At 35.7% G+C, this 23,129-nt stretch overlaps 1 protein-coding gene across 2 annotated transcripts in view; it reads left to right on the top strand.

Moving 5' to 3' along the window:
• The window catches only part of GBE1 (1,4-alpha-glucan branching enzyme 1), a 173,454-nt gene that overhangs the window by 105,186 nt on the left and 45,139 nt on the right, over positions 1–23,129 (top strand). For both annotated transcript variants that reach the window (XM_052795218.1, XM_052795219.1), the window contains exons 10-12: positions 2,466–2,564; positions 5,419–5,529; positions 8,466–8,637. In XM_052795218.1, the coding sequence (XP_052651178.1) occupies positions 2,466–2,564; positions 5,419–5,529; positions 8,466–8,637 (382 nt within the window). The remainder of the gene's footprint in view (positions 1–2,465; positions 2,565–5,418; positions 5,530–8,465; positions 8,638–23,129) is intronic.

Below are 23,129 nucleotides of genomic sequence, written 5' to 3'. Positions count from 1 at the left end.
TTGAGGTGGTTTCATTGAGCTGTAGGCTTATTTCAAGTGAAGTTTGTTCATTTTCTATGTAGTCTTAGGTTGTAAGCATTCCTACCAATGAAATTCTGAGTTCAGTCTGCTTGTATTGCCAGGCTTAAGAGTTCTTTTTTAATAAGATGTGTCTTCTGTTTCTCTTGCTTGAGTTGAAAACTGCTTCTGTTTCAATACATCATTTTCTGCCTGGGGGAGTCACTACACAAAATATAGAATTGATCAATGTGCTGCATGGTTAAAGGAGAATTTCAGAAGGAGAAACTATTGACATAATTGAAAATTATAAAAAGCAATGAAGAATGTCTGCTTGCCTACAATGATGATGGAATGAGTGCCACATAAGAAAAAAGTTTTTGTCTAGCCATAACTAATTATAATATATTCCTTAATTATTTAACTGATAATTTTTAAAGCTTTTTAATATTCTGTATATTCACTGTCTTAGAAATTACTAAGTTTTTTGGTATTACTGACTATATGTTTATTTTTCATTTTGGCCTTCTAAATAAAGCTGTGGTTAAAGTTTTGTATAATGAGAAGAAAAACTGTTAAGTAAAATTACATCATGCTTGAAGTCTTATAAAAACAAATGGGAAAAAAACCCACTGCTGTCTTTTTTTTTTAATGCAGCTCATTTCAAACTAAGGTCTGAACAAATGCTTAGGCATTGGCTGTTTACAGTTGGTGGAAAATATACTACACAAACTATCGTTGAATTTTATTTTATTTTTCTTTAGTGTTCTGGTAAAATCTGTGGATATAGATAGATATAAATAGTATTAAATTTGGCATTTTACTTCCCCAAAATCTGGCTTTCAAAATTGTGACTAAAGCAGATGGGAGCTACTTAAATCTCAGTCTCAGACCTTGTCCAGGTAGGCATCATAGCATCACAGGGAAGGGCTTTTGTTTCAGGTCATCTTGTCCTGCATAACTCGGAGAGTATTAGTCTGTTTGTATTCTTTCTGACTGATTTAGGAGAGCTATTGAACTTCCTTTTAGAATATCTAAAAGTTTGGAAAGAATTTCCGCTTCATTATTTGGTATTTACAACATGTGGAATGGGGATGCAGTTTCCTGTGTGATCTAATGACTGCTGAGTAAAGGGGGATAGTCCCCTCCTTTGATCTCCTGGCTTTGCTGTTCATACAGCCCAGGATGCTGCTGGCCATCTCTGCTGCCAGGGCAGGCTGCTGGCTCATGCTCAGCTTGCTGCCGGCCCAGAGCCCCAGGGCCTTCCCAGCTGAGCTGCTCCCCAGACTGGCAGTCCCCAGCCTGTATGGATGCAGGGGTTCGTCCATCCCAGGGGCAGGATTTGACAATTGCCCTTGCTGAACTTCCTGAGCTTGCTGTTGATGGATTCCTCCAGCCAGTCAGGGTCCCTCTGGATGGCAGCCCTGCCTTCTACCTCCAGGATGCCATCCATGAGCTTCATGATGATGTGGTTGGTCTCCTCACTTATGTCAGTATGGGGGCGGGGGGAGGGTATGTGTATGTATGTATAACTTCAAGTGCGAATATCTTTTTCACTAGTCTAATGCAGCAATTGGATTGAAAACTGGATTGAATCCAGAAAACCAGAATGAGCTTCCTAATTAAGCCCTGGTTCTAGTCAGAATTTAATTCCATAAATTCTCTTGTGTAGACACAAGAGGTGTATGTTAACCCATAAAGACTGTGGTGGAATGGCTTCTCACTGACGTAAGTTAATAAAATGGAGTACTGATAGATATTTTGCAATTATTGGAGATTTGCATTTTCTATACAGATAAGCTAACTTTAGAAAAAGAATGCTATGTGGCATAATTGCCTAATGAAATGGTGAAATAAATATTTTAAGAACTTTGAATTACGAATTTAAGAATGATCAGCCTCCATCAATATGAATTTGGAAAATTATGCAGTAAGAGCATGTCACTTTCCAGGGCTAGCTGGATCAATAGTTTTGGTTTTGTGCATTTAGGAAAAGAGTAGACATTGTATTTTTCTTCCTTACTGTACTTTATATTCAGCCTTTTATTTTTATGCCATTCTTTATGCAAAATATCAGTAAACAAAATGAAGGTTTAATTTGTCTTTCATTGACTACTTTCTACTTTCTATTGATTACTTGGAGCTCAAGAGAGCTAATTATTTCAAATTCTGCATCTACTGAGGTCTCTTCCCTCTCAAATATCTACTCTATTAAAATACTTTGTACTAGAGTATTTGATGAGAAAAGTCATAATGCTTTTTCCTGGAACTTTTGCATTCAAACAGCAAATGTGAGTGTAGTAATCGCTGATTTTTATGTTTTTATTTTTTTCTCCCTTACCCAGGTCAATCTGTGAAGCTGTTTATAGTTTACAGAGTATTTGTATAGAAGTATTATCGTATGGTAGAAAATCTGAACTAATAATTGCAACGCTATGCAAATTATGTTGTGGGTTTTTTTATTTAAGGATGTTTCTGGAATGCCAGCTCTTTGTCGTCCTGTTGCAGAGGGAGGAGGGGGTTTTGATTATCGACTAGCCATGGCTATTCCAGATAAGTGGATACAGGTGAGAACTTTTTAAAAATATGTTCTGCTTTTCAAAGTGGGATGTTTCTCTATCTGTGCATACACAAAGCCACTTCTGAATCCTACTGACAAATTTTACTCTCTCTTCTGTTAATGTCCTATTAAAAGAAATTCTGACAGGCTTGAGTACAGGTATTAGTGGCTGAAATGAGAGCTGTCAGATACTCATCTTATGAAACCTACGTGATAAGTTCAGGGACTATTCTTTCCATTCAGCTGATATGTTTTCTTTGTGCAATACACGTAGACTCATTGTGTTTGCATTAACCTGTATCTTGCAACAGCTGTAGAATGGGTAGTCTATATTGAATGTGAACAGGTAGATAAGTAGTTAACCATATGCATATAAATATAAAAAAAACTCCACACTGAAAACATGCGATGAACCCTCCTGAAATTGGACATAGTAATTGGCATTGAACATAGTGCTTAAAGTTTAACCAAAGTAAATGTAAATGAATTATACAAACACCAGCAATTATTACAGTGGGGTAACAAAAAGTATAATAAAAATATAAAAATCTGTAAATGCTCTTCAAGCACAATAATATACTAATAAATACTGACTACAATAAGGATTTAAATCACCTTTTTCCTTAATACAGAGAATCACAAGAAAAGGAATAAAACACTAAATAATCTCAAAAGGCTTCTAGTGATGTTTTAGAGAAAGTTTTTCAATTAGATAGAAGATTGCATCCAAATCCCTCAGGCTATCATCATGATCTGGAAAACAATAAATGTTTTATATGGCCATTAATGCTTCAATAAATATAGTGAGTAGCTTAAAATAAAACCAAATTAACTTATCTTCAGCATCTTTTACTTTTGTAACTAGGAGGTGGAGAGCCGATTGAAAAACAGTTTTCAAACCTCTTTTTGTTCAGAAGACAAACTTGTCAGCTTTTCCAACAGGGACAGCATCATTAAACTTTGGAGCATGTAATTTAGATCCTGGAATGCATCGAGGGCTCATTTTTGTAGTAACAAGAAACATCTCTTTGTGATGGCTTTTTTTTTTCCTTACACCTTCAACTTCCTTACCACACTTTAGGAAGGGCAAAGATGAGTAATTTCCTAGATGGGCAAAATGCGAGTGGCCGAGTTCATATTACAAAGAAAAAAAACAGATTGTAGAATTTTACAAGGGCAAAAGATGGATAATCTAATTTAGCAATCTCTGATATGGTCTGCTTATTTTAATTTGCAATACTCGGGGAAGAAGTGTGCCTATTCTGCAGTAAGTTCTGTTCTTTAACTGGAAAAAAATATCTTGCAGCCTAAGCATGTGCTTAACATGGGACAGCAGATGGAAGGTTAGCATGCTGATGGCATGTTGGATGTAAATTCAGCTATGATAGTCTAGGCTGTTTCCCAGCAGACTCCAGTTATATAGGAATATGTTGATTGTACGAGATCATAGGGTGATGCAGGCAGGAATCTTCTAGCTAAGGAAACTGCAAATAAGCAACCACAGCAGAAGACCTTGAGTTAGAGAAAGAGGTGATGCATGTAGTTCATAACATTTCTTGAGGCAAAAATAAAGCTGAAATGATTGGAAGGGAAAAGTTTAGAAACAGAGTCTATCAGCTGTTTTCAAACTGTCCTAGACTGCTTGCTGTCATTTCTGTCCAGCTATTAAGTAGGTTAATAGCAAGTTTTCTAGGCAACTTCCTAAAATCAGTTTTAAACCTGAAGGATCTTCAGGGTTCCATGAACTAATTCTGAGGGATCTGTAAAAGTAAGATAAGCTGTTTGTCATAACAGTGGCTATACTAGTTCAGATTAAAGATAGATGTAGTACATAACATGATGCTGCATAGGGTCCTGAATGTGTTCAGAGCCAGAATTTATGGAGTCAACCCCCCCAGTCCCCCTCCCCCCCCCCCCCCCCCCCAAAAAAAAGGCTGTTTAGGAATACATGACCAGTTACGGTCAGAATGTTAAATTTTACAGCATCATATCAGCCATTTCAGTGTCACTGCCTTTTTATCACTTTTATTTTTATGTCTATATATTTACGTACATGTATTTAAGTTGCAGTGCTCAATGGAGGTCTATAAAGTACTATAGAAAAAAGAAAAGACTAGCACTGAAATTGGACTAGATTTAGAAGAGGGAGGAAATAGTGTCATATGAGGCAGAAAATTCCTATTGACGTGATTTAATTTAAATTGCTAAAAACCAGGAGCTAGCATGGCAAAAAACGTAAAGCTTTTTTTGTATTACAAAGCTTTGGCATTGAAAGTGGTTTGGAACTGACCGGCAATTCACAGATCGGGCAACGTACAAGTCCCTGCGCTAAGCACCTTCTCATGTTATTGTGTACTTCATGGCAATAGCACAGTGCTATCTTGCAGTGATCCATTCTCCACCACACATCCCAGTGGTTAAGCTATAGTTAGAAGCTGCCATATGCCAGGGTTGCTTGAAATACAGGACTTCCAATATTGTGTGTAGGTAGGTGTGTGCCCACATATTTCTTCCCAGGTTTTGGTGCAGTGCTTTCTTGCAGCTCCTATCAATCACATTGCCTGCTGTATGAGAGGATTCACATGATAGAAGGCAAGTCCTGTTGTCCATGCTTATACGTGGAAGTACAGGAGAAACAAAGTGTTCTAGTTATTATATTTCTGTAGTGGAATTCAAAAGAAAAAATCTCTTCGGATTATCAGAGAAAACTCATCACTTCAAAACTTGGGTGCAGGAGAAGTTAAAGTAATACAGTTCACAATCCATTGGAAATTCTGTGCCAAGATAATGAAGAAAGGTAGTAATCTGCTGTTAGTTAAAATAGCAATAACTTTTCAATGATCTTTCCTTTATTTCTGCAGATAATTAAGGAGCTGAAAGATGAAGACTGGAATATGGGCAATATTGTGCATACATTAACAAACAGACGGTATGAAGAAAAATACATTGCATATGCAGAGAGTCATGACCAGGTATTTTATCTGTTTCTTTGTTTATATTTAAACAAGTAAAAGATGAGGTTTAGAGGTTTGGTGGGTTTTGTTTTTTAAAAATGAGGCAGAGTTGAGAAGGATAGGCAACAGTTTCAGAGATAAGTAGATCTGGACTACTGCTTGGGTTTTTTGGTTGGGTTTTCTTGTGGGCTTTTTTTGCTGTTTTGTTTTGATCCCTCTTTTTAATTAAGGAATCCTGCTTGGAGCGTGTGGGTGTTCTTATTTTTCAGTTTTGTTTTTAAGAAATGAGTCCTAGCTTCTTGGTTTGCCTGCCTGTCATAGGACATAGGAGGACATATGAATGCATATAATCCATACTTTTGAAAATCTGGTTTCCATAAAGTAAGCTGGAGCACTATTTATGATAAGCATAAACAATATCTCAATTTAGCAAATTTGTTCACTGAATCAGTGTTTGCAGCCGTTGTATTCCCTTCAAGAATATATTTCCTCTCCGAAAGTATTGCAAACATCCTGTTTTGAGATCTAAATGAAATGTTCTTTAACAGTGTGGTTCAAAACACATCAATTGTAATGGTTCTGTATACAGAAAAATGAAAAAGTAATGATGAGTTTGGATAATACTCACCTCCCACAATCTTTGTAATGGTTGTATCTGAAGAATCAGGAAACACATTGGTTGAGTATTTAAAATGTTAGAAAATCACTTTTATTTTTTAAGTAACCTACCTTCAACTTTCCTCTACATAATAGAGGTTGATACTCTATTTCCTATACCTTCTATAATAAAAGTCAACAGAAGTGTCCAAAACAAGGCCTATATTTTATTTTTAAAAAGAGAATTTTGAGTTTATCCGCTTCATTTTGTGTACCTATTTACATTCTTATCTCAGAGACTGTTACACAGTATTCACTTAAGGCATGAGAGAAGAGTCCTAATCCTGGTAAAGAACTTCAGGTATTACTTAGAAATGCATATTATTCTGTGATTATTTGCTTTTGTAAAAGCTGATTCTTCATCCTAAAGCATGACATATAATATTACGGTTGCTGTTCTTTTATTTCATGCTGGATTTTATCAATTGAGTTGTTTTCCATATCAGTATGTATTTTTGGGTTAGAATCTCATACTTGAGAAGATCTATTTGTTTTGAATTTAAAAAAAAAGACTATTGCAGATGTACACCAGGATGATATGTGAAAAGTAAGACAGAAAAACAAAATGGGAGTGTAGATAAAATTCAGTTTGAAGATACTTGAAGTGATGCACATGAAGGCTGAAACGATTCTAGTTTCTTATATGTTGTAATGGGCTACAAGCTGACTATTAACACTCAACAGGGCCTCGTGGTTATAAGACTTGTGTGAAAACAGCAACTCAATGCTAATAGCTTTCAAAAAAGCAAATACAGTACTGGAATTATTATGAATGGAATGGAGAGCAAAGAGCAAAATCAGTATGCCACTGTAGTCTTTCATGGTTTGTGTGCACCTTGAATGTTGGAGGCAGATTTGGTCCTGTATATCAAAGGATATACAGCATAACTGAGAAAAATGCTGTGAGAGAGTTGGTAAGAATAATAGCAGGTGTGGATTGGTTTTCATAAGAAGAAAACTAAATACACTAATATTCTTCAGGGTAGAAAAGAGATCACTGAAGGGGGAAGGATAATGTTTTATAAAAATGGCTAGCATAGAAAACATGAAGAGGGAACCCTTCTCTTCTAATGGAAAGATTAGGGGATACTAAATAATACTAACAAATGTCACATTCTGAGTCCAGAGAGGAGTTGTTCATTGCAGTCTTCAGTCTTGCCATCGTTGCATAGGAATTATTTTTTTTTAAAGATAATTTTTTACTTGAGGGAATCATCTATATATGCTGTTACACTGCTAGTTGGAAAACTAAAGGATGATGGTGCTTTTCAGCTAGACCTGTTTACAACTCATCTGTCCCTCTGGAATCTAGTGAGTTTTCATGTTAGAATATAAAGTGAGAATTGGGCTAATTGAACAAAAAATAGCTATTTTGCATACAAATGCTCCAAAATGTTTTCAACTACCTGCATGCTAATATATTACAATAATCCTTTTTACATAGCATTTGCGTGGCCTTTCTCGAGTAACAGTAAGCACTAGCAAGTTAGTAATTCAGTCACTGTTTTTAGACATAATTACTAGTTTGTTTTTTCTTTTGTGTGAAGCCACAGAAAACCAATCACATTCTTGATTGCATATAAATGAATGTTTCATATTCAGTCTGCATCTTTAAACCAGGAGTGTTGTTAATAGCCCTTTATTTGTACATCCCAGGAATGGAGATGTTTGCTTTTTTATTTTCTGTGTTTTCTATAAAAATTCCAAAATGGTAGGTCACTTGTGGTATATGGAGTTGACACTAATATTTCATATTTGATATCTGTAGGCAAAAAGGTTCTTGGAAGTAATTGAGCAGTTTGAACCCATCAGGTGAAATGTAGGACCACAACAGGGGTTAGACAGCTATTAGTTTATTGATCACATACTCGTACTCCAATCAGTGTGAGGAGCCCCAGTAACCATGTGGAGGGTTGCAAGGGGAAAACAAATGGTCGGGTCTGGCATCCAGTCAAGGCTCAGCTCCAGGACGTTCCTGCTTCAATTTACATACTTTCTCTTTTTGGCAGCAGATTATATCTATCACACCCACGTGACTACACATAACACAATACAAAGTTGTAGTAATTAGAAGGTTACAGTCACTGTGACCTCATGATCATCGGCGGTGGCAGGGTATTTTCTTTGTGAATAGAGACCAGATCATGCACACCAAGCCATGTCCTTGACTCCTCGCCAGTCTTCCGAGTCCTCCCTTTACGATAGAGTGCCTGCTTTAAAAAAATATATTAGAAACGCTTCTAGTATACCCAAGGGTTTTCTTCACCTTTTTTTTTTTTTTTTTTGAATTGTTATAGGCACTTGTTGGTGATAAGACATTGGCGTTTCGACTGATGGATGCAGAGATGTATACAAACATGAGTGTGCTCTCACCTCTTACTCCAGTTATTGATCGTGGAATACAGCTTCATAAAATGATTCGTCTCATTACTCATACACTTGGAGGAGAGAGCTATCTGAACTTCATGGGTAAGTAACCTTAGGAACAAGTCTTTCATTTTCTCATCTACAGAATGCTTGGCAGGGAAATAAAACAGTCTGACACGATCTTACATCCACAGTATTTATCACCATGCTGACGTTTGGAGCATAAATGCTTTTGTAAATGTTTAGTACAAAAGGTAATATGCATTGTTTTTCTGTCTGTAAGATGTATTATAAGAAAATAGAATCAATGGGGTTCCTAATTGTAAGAGAAATAACTTTTAAAAATGTGGTAAGCTTTAGTTCACATTACTCTGATTTACAACTCAGACTAGTATTTTAATTGCTGTTCTGCAAGTTTGTCAGGTGGTGAACCTTGCCTTACACAGCTGGGTTGTCTTTCATCTCTATTCTTCTACTGTCCTAAACTTTTTAGGGTAACAGTGAATTTACTAAAGATAGCTCTGTGCTTATTTCAGTTATTGTCAGGAAGTAATCTGGCATCAGTTGAATTATGATTCATTGCTTCTTAGTCAAGAGCAGGGGCTTAATGAGGGAGACAAGGGCAAATCACAGAGATAGGCACATCCTGCTATCGAAGCGGGGAAATAGTAAGGGTTAGCAATACTTTCTTTTTCTTCATAAGCTGTAAAATACAACTTTTGCCTTGCTTCCAATAGTTAATCTCATTTCATCAGCAAGTTACAGTTCCATGTAGTCATCTTAAAAGTTGAATGTTGTTCTTAGTTTTATACAAAATGCTGAAGCTATTTATGCTTGATGCTCTTTATGATATTCATGATATTCATTCATTCCTTAATTTCTTTGCAGAATAATCCTTTATAGTAAAAATCATAGTTCTGTAATGTGGTATGACAAGTTCTGTATAGCAGTTGTGATTGTCTCATGAGGAAAAAAAGGTTGAAATCATGCTGTAAATGACCATCTCAGTCTTCTGACAACAAAACACTTGAAAATTATAGAAGTTTTAGCTTAATACTGCCTTCAACTTCTATTGTTAAATGTTTTGTATTATCAAGTTAAAGGGGGTTGTTGGATGTATATTGCTCTTCTTCCATGATAGTATATTTAAAAATACATTTTTCTAATTAAAAAACTGGAGAATAGTAATAAGGCAATGGTGGCGTTTGATTTGAGCATGTCTGTACTGATATATGTTTTTCTCCTTGGTATTAGAAGAACGCTCAAAAAAGACCATGTTCGTGGGTTTTCTTAAAAACAGTTAAAGCAACTTAAGTACAGAACAAATCAATTCAGTATATGGTATACTAGCAAAACTATTGCTTTCAATAAAATGCAGAAATTTTTCCCAAGAGTGAAGAAAAGTTAATGAAATAAATATTTATTATGTGTGTATTCAGGCACCAAAATGTGCAAGGTATGATGTGTGCGCTTCTGTTCAAACTAGTGATACTACAATAGTTAAGGAAGCAGGTGTTTAAAAAATATGCCAGCTAAACTGCAGATGTCTCTGGCCCAGATTGACTTCGTAAGGTTAGAAAAATGATCAGTAATTCAACATGGCATGTTAAATCCAGTGTGTCAATGCAGGTTGATTGAGCAATTAATATTGTGTATCCTTGAGTACTGCAAATGTTTCGGTAACTATGTTATAGTTTGCTATATGTAAAAGGTGAAAAGATTGTAATAAATGTTGGAGGAGAAAACATATAAATTCAGAATGCTTGCAATCTGGTGTACTTAAAATGCACATGGCAGCATGCTATCTAGTTAAGCAAATACAGTGACAAATTAATTCTTTAACTTTCAGTTTTGAGTGAATGCCAAGAGTGAGGAAGAAAAGCCTCCTGTGGGCTGGGGGGAGGAGTAGAAATCTCCTTTCACAACATCTGGAAAAGGCACTCCACATGCCTCTGTGCTTCCCTAGGTCCTTCCATAAATGTCTTGTACCTTCTTTTTCTGAAAACAGACACCAAAGCAACATACTGCTTTCTCAATGCTTTGCTCACCTTAAGGAAAAACAAACAACTTCTAAAAATATGTTGTATCAGGAGTGGAAATCTGTTTTCTCAAATGTATACTGGAATTTCTCTTTAAAGATCTTGAATAATATTTAATTACACCTATGTTGGAGTATCATTTGTACTCCACATGTGCAAGGAGATTCTTGTTGAGAGAAGTTGTACCCCATTGAGCACCGAACACTGATTGTGGCTTTCTCCCATGTTTCTCACTTTTCATTCTGGATGGTTCTCTGTCCTTCTTGCAGGCATCTATAAGAAACCACTGCAAAAATCCATGAAGTCGTTATTATTTTTCATGTTTCTTGTTGTTTAATTTTCACTGAATGCTTTTCTTTTCCTTCTCAATTGCATATATCCCACTACAGGCAATCAGTGATGTATGCAAGCTTAAATGTGAATAGGAAAGTTTTGTCATTTCAGTAAATTGGTTCACTTGTAACACAAACCATTGGGAGCATTCTTTCTTCTGGTCTGTGTTTCGGTTTTCTGTGCAGCTTTGCAAGTCATCTCTGGGGCTTCATGTGCCCATCTGGCATGGAAGACTTAACCTAGAAAGCGAAAAACTCCATATGCTTGGCTGAAAATGAGCATGACAATTATAAACGTCCTGCTGTAGTGAATGAACACTCTGGAAGGCCAGTTTGTTTAATAGTAAAAAAAGTAGCAATTGTTTTGAAACTTGCGCTATGTCCAGATCCTCTGCTTTCAAAGCAGGTAGGGAGTAACAATCCTAATGCAGCTGTAGTTTGTTCAACCCAACTCCTGTTTTAAGACAAGAGATTGTAATACTGAGACTGGCCAGTAGTGGTCAGAAGATGTCATACAACCTTAGGAAATCATGAAAATTACAAGTTCTTCTGCACAATGCTTTAGTAGGGGCACAGGTGATGCTTCTTTAAGGGTTTCCTCTGCCGCAGCTAAGCTTCAATGAAGATGTTGACATAGTAAACATCTGATTGTCTGAACTTATATGACACTTAAAGAGAAAGCCCCAAGCATTCACAGTGTGTGCCTATATTAAATAGTGGAAGTAATTTTATTATTGGAAATAATAGAGAAAAAAGTCTCTATTCGTACTCAGGTATTTTTTTTGTAGTCATAGTGATATTGAAATAAATATGCATCTAATATTAACTTAATTAAAACCAGAAATGTATGTGGAAAAATACTTGGAGACATAGATCTTTGCCCTCTCTAATATGAAGTTTTGAAAACAAATCCAAAATAAAACCCCTGTATCTGACTAAAATTCTTTATTGTCAATTTAATCCCCTACAAAATAACAAAAAGGCTTAAGATTTGAGTCTACTTCCTCAATTGCTAAATAAGGACTAATAGAAGTTGTTATAAGACTTCTAGAATACTACACAAACCTTCTGATCTCACCTTGAAAATAAAGCAACCACTGTTGTTACCCACTGGACAATGTTGAACTTCAGTTTAAAGACTATCACATACTTCCTGAAAATAATAGTTGAACTTACCACTACAAAACTGTTCTGTCTGTACATTGTTTCATTTTCCTTTGGCTTCATTTTCCATCCTTTCCCTGAGGAAAAGCTGCAGACAACTGTAATTGTTTCTTCCCCTTAAATTTTTTTTTTTTTGCTCTTGCTCATTGCCTGTGCCCTGCACTTGCATAGCTCTTTCCCAGTCCCATGGGGTTTCTGTCAGTTCTTCAGTGAACTTGCTTCCCTGTTCCCTCCTTACCTTGCAAGATACATCTGTTTGTCTATCTAGACAAACAAGGGTAGCTGGTTTCTGTCCTAGAAGAGACATAAGATGCAGCCCAAGGGCCCTTAAATAGCATTTTATGTCCTTGGAATCCTTTATAGCACAAATATCTACTGTTTTATGCCACTGTAGGGTCTTGCTTTTCAGCTTGCTAACAATCATTTTCTTGCTTCCTTCTTCATTTTAAATTGGCTTAAACTCAAATCTATTGATTTAAATGGAGATTAGTTCCTACATGAACTTCTAGCGCTATTTTTCATTACTTTTCTATAGTAAAACAACTCTTAATTAGAACTCCAGAGACCAAGTCTGTCTCCCTGAAAAACAACTTTTATATATATTTATATATATATAAGCTAGAAAATGATTTGCAGTAACTAGAACATTTTTTGCAATCATGAGCATTGACTGATGGTGTTAAAGTTTGGGTTGACATTTACCTCTGTTTCACTAATATCAAGTCCATCTGTAAAGCTTCCTTGTTAGGTCATTTACGCAGTAGTTTATCTACTTTCTCTACGCTTAGAGGTTTTTTTAGATGTGCTAAAACAGTTTCTTCTCTAATGGTTTGGTATGATGAGACCTTGTTCTCTCTTTGGCCTTAAAAATAAAATAAAATGCTATGCATCATCTATTCCTTTGAGTATTTTGGAGAAAGAAACTTAATTTTTTTTTTTTTTTAAAACTGCAGGATTTTGTGAACAGAAGGCTTGTGAAAATATGTTGACAAACAAGAAAAGGAATGGTGTAAAAACTGTATAGTAGCACCAATATCAGGGTGGGAAATGTGTGTACGATTTACTTTAAGAATATTAATTAAAGATTTGAAATAAAAATGATACAACATAACTTACAATATATATGAGAATATTAGTTAAAACAGAATCTGAAATACTTCTTTTTCTATTTATTCTAGATAAAAAGAAATTTTATCAGGAACAAGGATATTTAGCGTAAACCTAAGGGGTTTTGTTTTCTTAAATATGTTGCAAGCAAATCACTTTTTCTGTACACTTTCTTACGCATATTACTCCTGTGCATTGGTTACAGTGTGACTTTCTAGACCATGATCTAAGAAATGGCCGTGCAAGAGCCAAGGAGAACTTTAAACTAGTTCCCTTCAGTCAGCTCCTTTTGATAAACAACCTTGAAGTGCTCAGTTGGTAAAGACTCCAGATTACGATATGTAGTTTGAAGTCATCCTTCTTAATATGCTTACCTAGTATACCTGGCAAATGTGCTTTCTGTGCTGCCAGTTCTACCAGGTGCTTTAATTTCATGGCAGTGTGACAGAAACAATTATCTTCATTTTAAGGTAGAAAACAAGAAGTGTGTAATGTGAAACCTTACCTACGGTTTGGCATAGACTTCTTGTCCTGTAGTGATAGACCACCTACAACTTTGTTCCGTAGTACCCTGTATGACCCCACTCACAACTTGAGGTGGGCAGTGGCAGGGGGAAGAATCCAGATGCATAGATGAGGCTTTACTAATTGCTTTGAGAGTCTCTTCTGGAAGGTCTAGAGGTGTAAACTGTTAATATTTGCTGTTCATTTAGAGTTGATTGAAACAAACTTCATTTCTACACTTGCTCAAAACACATTAGAGTGACTGGGAGAAAAGCAATTAAAGAGAGACTGTCTCATAATTCAAAACTAAACCACACACACACACAAACTGATTTTCCCTATGTCCCATCTCTTCTTCACAAATTAAGTATGTCCAAATACTAGAAAACCATTGTGGGAGTTGATTGTACTTCCTCCTTGAGAAGGTAGGGAAGGAATCTCCATATCTGCGTGTATGTAATTTGAATACATAAATAAAACAGTTACTAGCAGCAGTCTATACATGTGGTGGTGTGTTGGTCTCCATGCTATGGCTTGTCAAGTCAGGAACCTTCAAACAGAAGCCTTCACAGTCAGCAGCATCCTTAGAACTGCACAAGAATCAACAGTTGCTGCAGTCGTGTTCATGGATTGAAATCCGAGTAGGATTTTCCAGAGTAGGAGCGAAAACCCTCTAAATTGAGGTAGTTGTTGTGTATGGTGCTCCTTTTTTCTTTCAGAGTAATGCTGATGTTTCCTTAGTTTGTTCTTAAGTCTGCAGGGTATCAGATATTCTGGTATTAGTGGAGTGTATTTGCAGTAAATCAAGCCATTCTGACATTTTGTTTCGGTTACAAGGTAGGTTTTTTTGAAGGATGGGTAGTTTTCTAGTTGTTTTTCTCTGTTACTGATATAAAGAGATTTGATTTTTAAACCTGAGTTATTTTGGAGGCCACAGATTTTTTTATTTATTATGCTTAGTACCATCATTTAACCATGGTGATGGTGTTACTGAGACTTGTGCTAATGTCTTGAGCTTTTTTCTTAAAGAGTCCATCTCTTGCCTTGCATCTTGTATGAATTGTACAGCTTACAGTTCAGACTCATAACATCTTTTCCGTCACCATGTGTGAGTGCCTACAACCTGGTCTACTGATATAATAGTTTGTATGATGTTAGGGCTTCTTAAAGAATAATAAATGAAGTTGTAAAACAAATATATTGATGTTGTATTAGAAACAAGAGTTCCATTTCTGTTTGTATGACAGCCTTCATTTTTGCTTTATTGTTGTTTTGAAGAACAGTCATGCTAGTAGGCCTCTATATATAATAACTCAACACTATATATTATAACTACACTTTCAGCACAGGTTTTTGGAGGCATTTCTCTTTTCAAGCATTCAGAATCATAATTTATTACAGAAATAATGACAATCATATTGTTATGAAAAGCTTTTATCACATCTGGATTTCTAACTCTACAGGGCATGGCTGTTGTTCTGTCCTTTCATAATTATTTGTTTGTTTGTTTTTCTCCATAGTTACAAAGTTTGGAAACTCTTTTCGGTAAACTATAATTATATACAGATGGCATTGATTAGTTTTACTTAGCTGTCTTTTATGAAAAAAAGAAAATACTGTCTAGTTAAAGATAAATCTAAAGACTACAATATTCTGACTAAATTATATTTTGTTTTCAGTTTCTTCACCTTGAATTCAAATAAATTTAAAATCAATAGGTTTACCTCACTTTTGGGCTTTTTGGCTTTTTTTAATTCAGAATGTAAGCACTGTAGTAGCAGCTCTGTCTTAAAAATCTATCTCAAATTTATTGAGAGTTGTGCATATAAATGCACATACTCGTACATAAGGAACTGTTTTGATTAGTTGTGAGATGTGGTCAAAAATTAAGATTTCTGTAGAGGACAGAATATTCTTGCCTGTTAGTATGGAAGTGTGATAATTTTTGTAAATTTGATAATATATTAAAAATTGGGGTTTATATGTATGTATGCATATGTATATAAAAAGGTTTCTTTGCTCAATGATTCATTAAGTATGTAAGCAATTAAGTGTAGTCATCTTACACTTTCTATGCTGCAGTTAACTTGGATCCAAACAAAACTCTTTGAATGTTTTCTGTTTCTGTAGTTTTCAGGTGCTTTAAGATGTTACATACTGTAGTTACTCTCAAAATTTTTAAAAGCTTGGTGCATCGTATGAACTCTTTCTTATCCATTAGGGCTTTAGAAGAGCCTTGACATTGTATGGCATGTAAAAGTGTCTTCGTGTGATGATTGTGTTCGTAACTCCTTTTTAAGAGAAAAAAAATTATCTAGCTGGTTCCCTCTTCTGAGTACAGAGCACTCTTGGAGATATGTATGTGTTTTTCTTATGGTCACGTGAAGATTTGGTCCATCACTGCATGTATTCAGAATGATAGGTTGACTATACTTATTATAGCTAACCTATAGACTTCTGCTTCTAACAGTCTGGGTCCTTGGTTGGAAGACACGGTGCAAAACTGAAAGGAAGACAAAAGTATTTTTGGATTTTCATGTAAATATTAAGTTGATCTGTAGATGAGACTGAAATCCAACATCCAGGTCTCCATTTGGATTACAAAAAATAATTAATTTGCCTTTTTGATAAGGAGTAGGCTTGTTTGGTGGGTTGGGGTTTTTTTCCCCTCTGTTGTACCTTCTTCAATAAATTCAGGTAATAACATGTAGTTTTCACATAGAACATAGCTTCTGCTTTGTCACAAAGCAGAGAAGTAATGTTTATTTCCTAGTTTATCAACATTGCTACTGACATGCTTAGTGCAGGAGGCCACTCATTTCCTGGATGCCAGATGTCTACAGAAACGGTCTACCTGTTGACAATTAAATCTGTGCAAGGCCATCACTTTGAAGAACTTTGTGTGTAAGAGGAGGGAAAAAGGTTAAGCATGCCCCATTCAAACAGTGGTAAATATGTTGTTTATGGTAAAGCTTTTGTCTTTTCTCTCCCTACTGCTCCCTGTACTTCATACAGTTTTGGTGCTGATAATTTATCAGTACTCGTTTTAAGTTACTTATTTCTGAAACCCCTAATGCTGAAGAGAAGCTACAGCGGCCTCTCACCACACCCAGCTGTCTTTTACTTCTACTTTTTGCAGTCTGTCTGTACTCTGTAATCTGGAAAGGGCTCAGCAATTGCATGGCCAAGAGAAAAATTGATCTATTTTGTCCAAAACCATCTACCAAAGAGTAAAAAATTTCTTCCTGATTATACTTTATAGGCTGGCTTTTAGAGAGAGAGAGAGGTGACACAAACCACATTTTCCTTTATGTCCCAATCAAGTAATTTAGCAACACAAAACTGTAGTAAGCTGGTGTAAGAGCACACGTAAGAATTTGTTAATCAGCAACCCTACCTTTGGCGATGCGTTGTTCTTTTTCAGACTATTTTTGGGCAATGCAGAGCCAAATAGAATTAAACCCCACATGTTATGCAGTAAGGAATTGTTATTTTGAGACATGATTGAGCAGGTGACATTTTGTATTCGTAAAGTCTGAATAATAGATCCTTAGGCATACATTCCAATTTGGATTTTAATGTGTGCTGTTGTGGTAATTTGAAATGAGTTCATCTCAGTAATGTCATTAATTCCCCAAATCAATGTAATTTAAACTGAGGTAACACTTTATGTGGTGACATTGGAATTAAAAACTATGTCTTTATGAGTTTAAGAACTTATTTTCACAAGCCCTATTTATTAGCTTAAAATCTGCTCATTGTCTGAATTTTCTGAGGCCATCAATCTGATGCTCACTCAGAAGTTTACTAGAACATGAATTTAAACAACACTGTAGTTGAATTTGCATTGGTCTTCAAGGGACAAGGTATTTTCTTTGCAAATTTTCATAAGTGGTAAATTCTGCAGAGTAAAGCATATTAAAACATCCTTTATAAATGTTGACCTGTCTTTCTCTGATGTCTTTTGAGATCTTCACTTTGAAATTTCAAACTATGCAGGCTTCAAATGTCACTAGAATTTATCACTGGAAGCATAGACTACATGCTTTGATTTGGAGTGTATTTCTGTTGTAATTTATTATAACCTTGTTGAGGTTTACAAAAAGAAATTCTGAAAGCGCTCTAACCCATTTGGTGTGCTTCCATATGTCAAGAGATTTAATGGAAAAATGCTTTTATATAGTAGCAGTCAGAGAGAGGTAGCTATGTATTGGTGTTGGAGGGAGGAAACGCGTGCAAGGTAGAAGGCAGACCAGGAGAATGTGGGGGTGGAGGAGGCACAATCAGGTTAGTATTGGAGTGGAGCTGCAGGCTCCATTAACTCAGGACAGTCACTTTGTCTTTCCCACTAAAAAAACGCATTCCTGTACATAATTCAGGATAAATTATTTCTGTGAGCTCATGGAAATCGATAAAAATACAGTGAAAATAAGCTATTTTAGTTTTACTTCAGAGTTAAGTGTTACGAGGTTAATCTTGTGTATGAATGTAGAGCTGATTTTAGTCAGCTCTCAAGATGGGAGAGGAGGAATTTATAGTGGAGTAAATTAGGGAGTTTAGGAAGAGGGTGAAATTAGTTGTGGCTGAACAGAAAATTAATTTTGTTAGATTCCCTCCGCCCCCCCCCCCCCCCCCCCAAATAGAACATGTACCTTTTGAGTTAGAATGTCTTGTTGAATACAAAAGACTACTTCTTTCTAAATGTATTATGTAAAAGTGCAGGACAGGAGGAGAAACAGGACAAGTGACTGAACATCACAAGAACAGAGGATTATTCACAAAGCCAAGAGTGCTAGCACAGTCTTTTTATGGCCAGAAGCCCAGAACTTCTATTCAGTGGGGATAGTTACTTGGATCTTTTTGTGAAATTCAGAGCAGGTCCTGCAAGCAAGGTATTTCCATTGTAGCTTCTTAACTAGCATTTTTTAGAGATATTATTTAGAAGTAATCTTATTAATCCACTCCTGACTTGAGTCAGTCCATAGACTATGAAACAGCTCCCTGTTTCATAATCAATGAAAAATCAATAATGCTATACTCTTGTTATGGTGCTGGCTGTGGCTAGTCTTAGAAATATAGTAAGCTATTTATTGATATCCTGCCTTTGTGCTTATGGGAAGGAGGGGAGTGTCTTGATTAAAAATGATGAAGCAGGGAGTCTCTTAATTTAAAATAGTCTTCATTTTCTGAAGTTTAACCTAGACATAGTTGAAGTTTTCAGAAAAATTGTGAAATTCCCTTTTCATATTTAGTAGTTGCATTTATATTTGTAGGCCAGAAAGACTGTATTTTTAATGTTTCATTTGCTATGTGGAGGGCTATTGTTTGGTTTGTACACTGCACATAAGAATACAGGACTAAATCTATCGCTTGTCTCCAAAAACTTAAATACAGGAAGAGGCCAGTAAAAATAAATAAAATGTATCTTAATAAAGGAGCTGTCTACATGTTATGTCCTCTTGGTAATTTTTTGATTCGTGGTGTTTTCTGTTCTATGAATATGTTGATAATACTGAGAGACCAGGCACTCTTGCACAAGTGACAGAAAACAGTATAATGTGTGACTGAAGGGCTTATGTTCCATTCCTCCTCAGTGCTTAACTGTAAATACGGAAATTCTTGTGCTAGAAGAATTTCTACAAGGAATATGTATTGAGAAAAGCCTGTAGAAAGTAGTAGTGAGTATATTGGGTTTAGAAGTTGTAGCCTATCTATCCTTCTGTAAGAAGATTTTTTTTTCATCTCCTAGTTTATAAAGGGATGATGTATCCAAGATACCAAGAGGCTAGACTTAGGGACATAAGAAGTTTTTACTAGTCTTGTGTTACAGTCCTGTCTCTCTATTCCTCCCTCCCACTGTTACCATGCAGTATCAGGTTTTCAAAGGATATGTTGTTTTCTGACAAAAAATGTTCCCTTTAAGACCTAAATAAGAAAACAAGTAGTGAAATAAGTTACCAGCATAGCGTGGCTGTGTAAAAGAATGAAATGGAACAAAAGAGAATGAGTAATGACATTGGCAAATAATTTTTTGCAGATAAAGATGTAATTTTACTTGTTTGAGGATTGTTTTCCCTTTTTTTAAAGAAGATCCATGCAAAGCATTTATCACTTCAGCAAGTTTATTTTTTTAAATAAAAAAACAAAGGAATGAAAAATCATTACTGAGAAATATTTCATATGTCCAATTCAAAATGTCTTTGTGCAAGTAATTTCTAATGGTTTCTTTTCTCTGTTTTGTGTTTTGCTTTTGTCGTTTTGAATTTCCGTATGGCATTGCTGCAGGGGGAGAGGAGAAATCATCTTACCGTTTGTACATATTTGGCTTTCCTCAAACAGTGTAACACAACACTTTTCTGACATTGAAGCAGGCTTTTTTTTCTGAAATCAAAGTTTGCTTCTTCCTTTGACAAAGAATTTTTGTCTTAAAGGTGCAAAAAGCATTATGTGCCCCCTAATATGGTTGAAATACATTTTCAGCTTGGGCCCTAAAAAAGCTGTATCACTTCTTTGTATACAGTGCAATGACAGCATGAAGTATGGTACTTTGAATGCATACATCTTTCAGTGAAATGAAATCCTATTTTTGGAAATAATGTTTTAAAATAATTAATGAATACATGCATGCAAAATAAATTCCAGCAATTACATGAAACTTTGGGGTAGAGAAAGGAGCAGCAGGTGTTAAAATTTTCTTTTAGTAAAAAATTATTCAAGGAAGAAAAGTTGGAGGTAGCTACTTAGATGAGATTGCTTATATTATTTTATACAGCTAGTTCAGAAGTACTTGTTTCAAAACCTGAAAAATAAATTAAAATTTTATCATGTTTTAAGCAGCTGTAATGTAATCTAGAAATAATTTCTGCTCCAATTCTCATTTACCAGTGTAAATGTATTTTGTATCTATTGACTTGGTGTCACAAGGAAAACCTAAAATGATTAGTTAGTTGTATCTTGAGAGGCACCCAGCTTTGTTATGCCTTCAGCTGATTCAGTTCTTAGGGCTAATTTAAATGTGTTTCAACTATAAGATGAATACTGTCATGTTTGTGTCTGTATATAGCAAATTGCTGAATTTCAAAACTGGAAAGGATAGCTGTAATCTGCAAATAAAGAGGCACAGTATAATGGAATGAAGAGAGGCAATAGCTCTAGGCAAATCTCTCTTTCTGGGAAACTGAATCTCATAGATTCACAGTGCTAGACCATTCATCTATGACCATTTACTTGTTTCCTAACTTCCTTTGAACAAAGTTGCTTGAAAAAAACATTACTATTAAGATAGATAACCAGTCTTGCTTCATGATACCTTCCTTTCTTATGGCAATGACTCTAGACAAAAGTTAGCGTTCTGAACTATGAAGACACTTGTTCAGAATCGTCCCTTCCCCAGCTGCCACAAAGACACACCATCCAAAATGCGACTTCTTTCCCACCTGCACCACCTGGCCAATAAGAAAGAGCACTTGATCAGTTCCCAGCGAAGCCCCCCAGATGGAGTTGGTTAGATTTGTTTTTAATGTTAGAAATTCCATTTGATCTTTTCTCAAATTCAGGAAGTAAACTGGAGTTGCAAAAAACCATACTTTTCTATCATGTATATGCCAGTCACTTCAGGCAGGTCACTTTGCTCACTCTTGGTGTCTCCCTAACCTAACTGTATAATCTGAGATCACCTTCCGTCAATATAAATGCAGCTAGATACCAAAATACATAGTTTCCGCTTTCCTGTTGGCTTTGGGTGAGGAATAACATATACTGAGTAGTGTTTTCCTTCATAAAAGCTGGTGGCATGAAGTGATGTGGTGATTTCAACAAGTTATTTATAGAAAGTTCTTAGACTTTTTTTAGCTCTTCTGAGGCTTTTCTAAATAAAAAATCAAGAACCATCACCAGTAGTTTGAAGTCTAGCAGGTATCCTCTGCTTTTGTTTGTGAACCCATGCTGCTCAGCACATGGACATACACCTCACACTGGTGTTCTTAATGTATGGGCTGATACGTATCTGGAGTTACATATGTAATATGCCAGTCATCAGGAAATGTTGGAGTGCGTTACTGGGTCTTCAATTTCCTAGTTATTTGAACAATTTTCTGTACTAAAACCTGAAAATTTGTAGGTGAAATACAAAATCGGCAGAAGCTCTGTGTGATGACACTCTGAGTACCTCTTAAAAGCTTTTTATCAAAAGGCATATTACTGGGAGGCCAAATGGCCAAAATCTTTTCTCTAGTCTTTCTGCCTGTAGTGAGAATGATTACCTGAAGGAAGGGGAGTGGAATAATGCCACTTAAGCCAGCGCATCTTGTGGATCTTCTGATGTCTCTTAAAGCTGTTCCGTGAAAAGGCAAGCCCTGTTCAGAAGTACAAGGGGAGGAGAATGTGAAAGATTACCTAAACATGCAGAAAGGGCATTTTCTGCTACAACTGATTTTTCAAAGAATGCAGTAACATTCAGTTACAGTCTAGTTTGTTTCCCTATTGTGTTTTAAATTTCAACAAACATCTTGTTTTAAGCCTGTTCTCTCAATATTGCAAGATTTTTTTTTTTTTCTTGTCTCCCCACATGCCAACAAAAAATATGATGAAGGCTTCACTGGACAATTGTTCTCTAATCTTACAGATTTGGGAGGCTATTTTATAAATCACTTGCTACTTGTAGCAGAGGTGCCATCAGTACCAATTCTCTAAGTCCTCTTTTTATCTGAGGAGCGATGTTTTGCTTCGGCTTCCAAAGCAATTGCCTGCTGGGCAATTGCTTGATGGGCTTTATCTAAACCTTCTAAATGTTTTTTCTTCTTTCCTCTATTTTATCTTTTCCTGTATTTTTTTTTTCTTTTCATCCATTTCTCAGTTGTGTTGACACTGGTTTAATGTACAGATGAGTTGAGACTATCTTTAAATTACACTTGTAAATCCAGCCCATCTGTTCATCAGGGTACTTATAACGATCTGCCCTAGCTTTTGCATTAGTTGCAGTCTCCACATGCACACGCACACTGGCAGCACCATCCTCAGTTACTCAAACAGGGACCTGCTTCACAAAGTTGCTACGTCTACTCTGTGGAAAACCATTTGGTTTAGGGGTTTTATGTCATAGTCTAAAAGCGTGGCATCAGAAGTTCTTGGTGTCTGATATGATTAATTGTAGATTAGTATTAGATGATAATGCTCTTCAGAGACTGTTTCTTAATTACAATCTTTATGCTATTCTGGTGGTGTAAACAATCATAAAAGTATTTTAATAATATGCAAGCATTATGTTGTTATTGTATTTTAACTTTCCCTTTGTTTTTTATACTCTGAGAAGTGAATAAAGATGGTTCAAGGATCAGGTTTAAATTTTGTAACACTTCCATCCATATAAAACATTTGTATGCATAACACCCATGTGATGCAATTGCAAATCTATGCTAAATTTTAAAAGCTGATGTAGTGAGCATTCCAA

Source organism: Harpia harpyja, chromosome 8 (assembly GCF_026419915.1).
Source record: "Harpia harpyja isolate bHarHar1 chromosome 8, bHarHar1 primary haplotype, whole genome shotgun sequence".
NCBI lineage: Eukaryota > Metazoa > Chordata > Aves > Accipitriformes > Accipitridae > Harpia > Harpia harpyja.
Note: the sequence above shows the minus strand (reverse complement) of the source record. Positions and strands in the feature narration are given on the sequence as shown.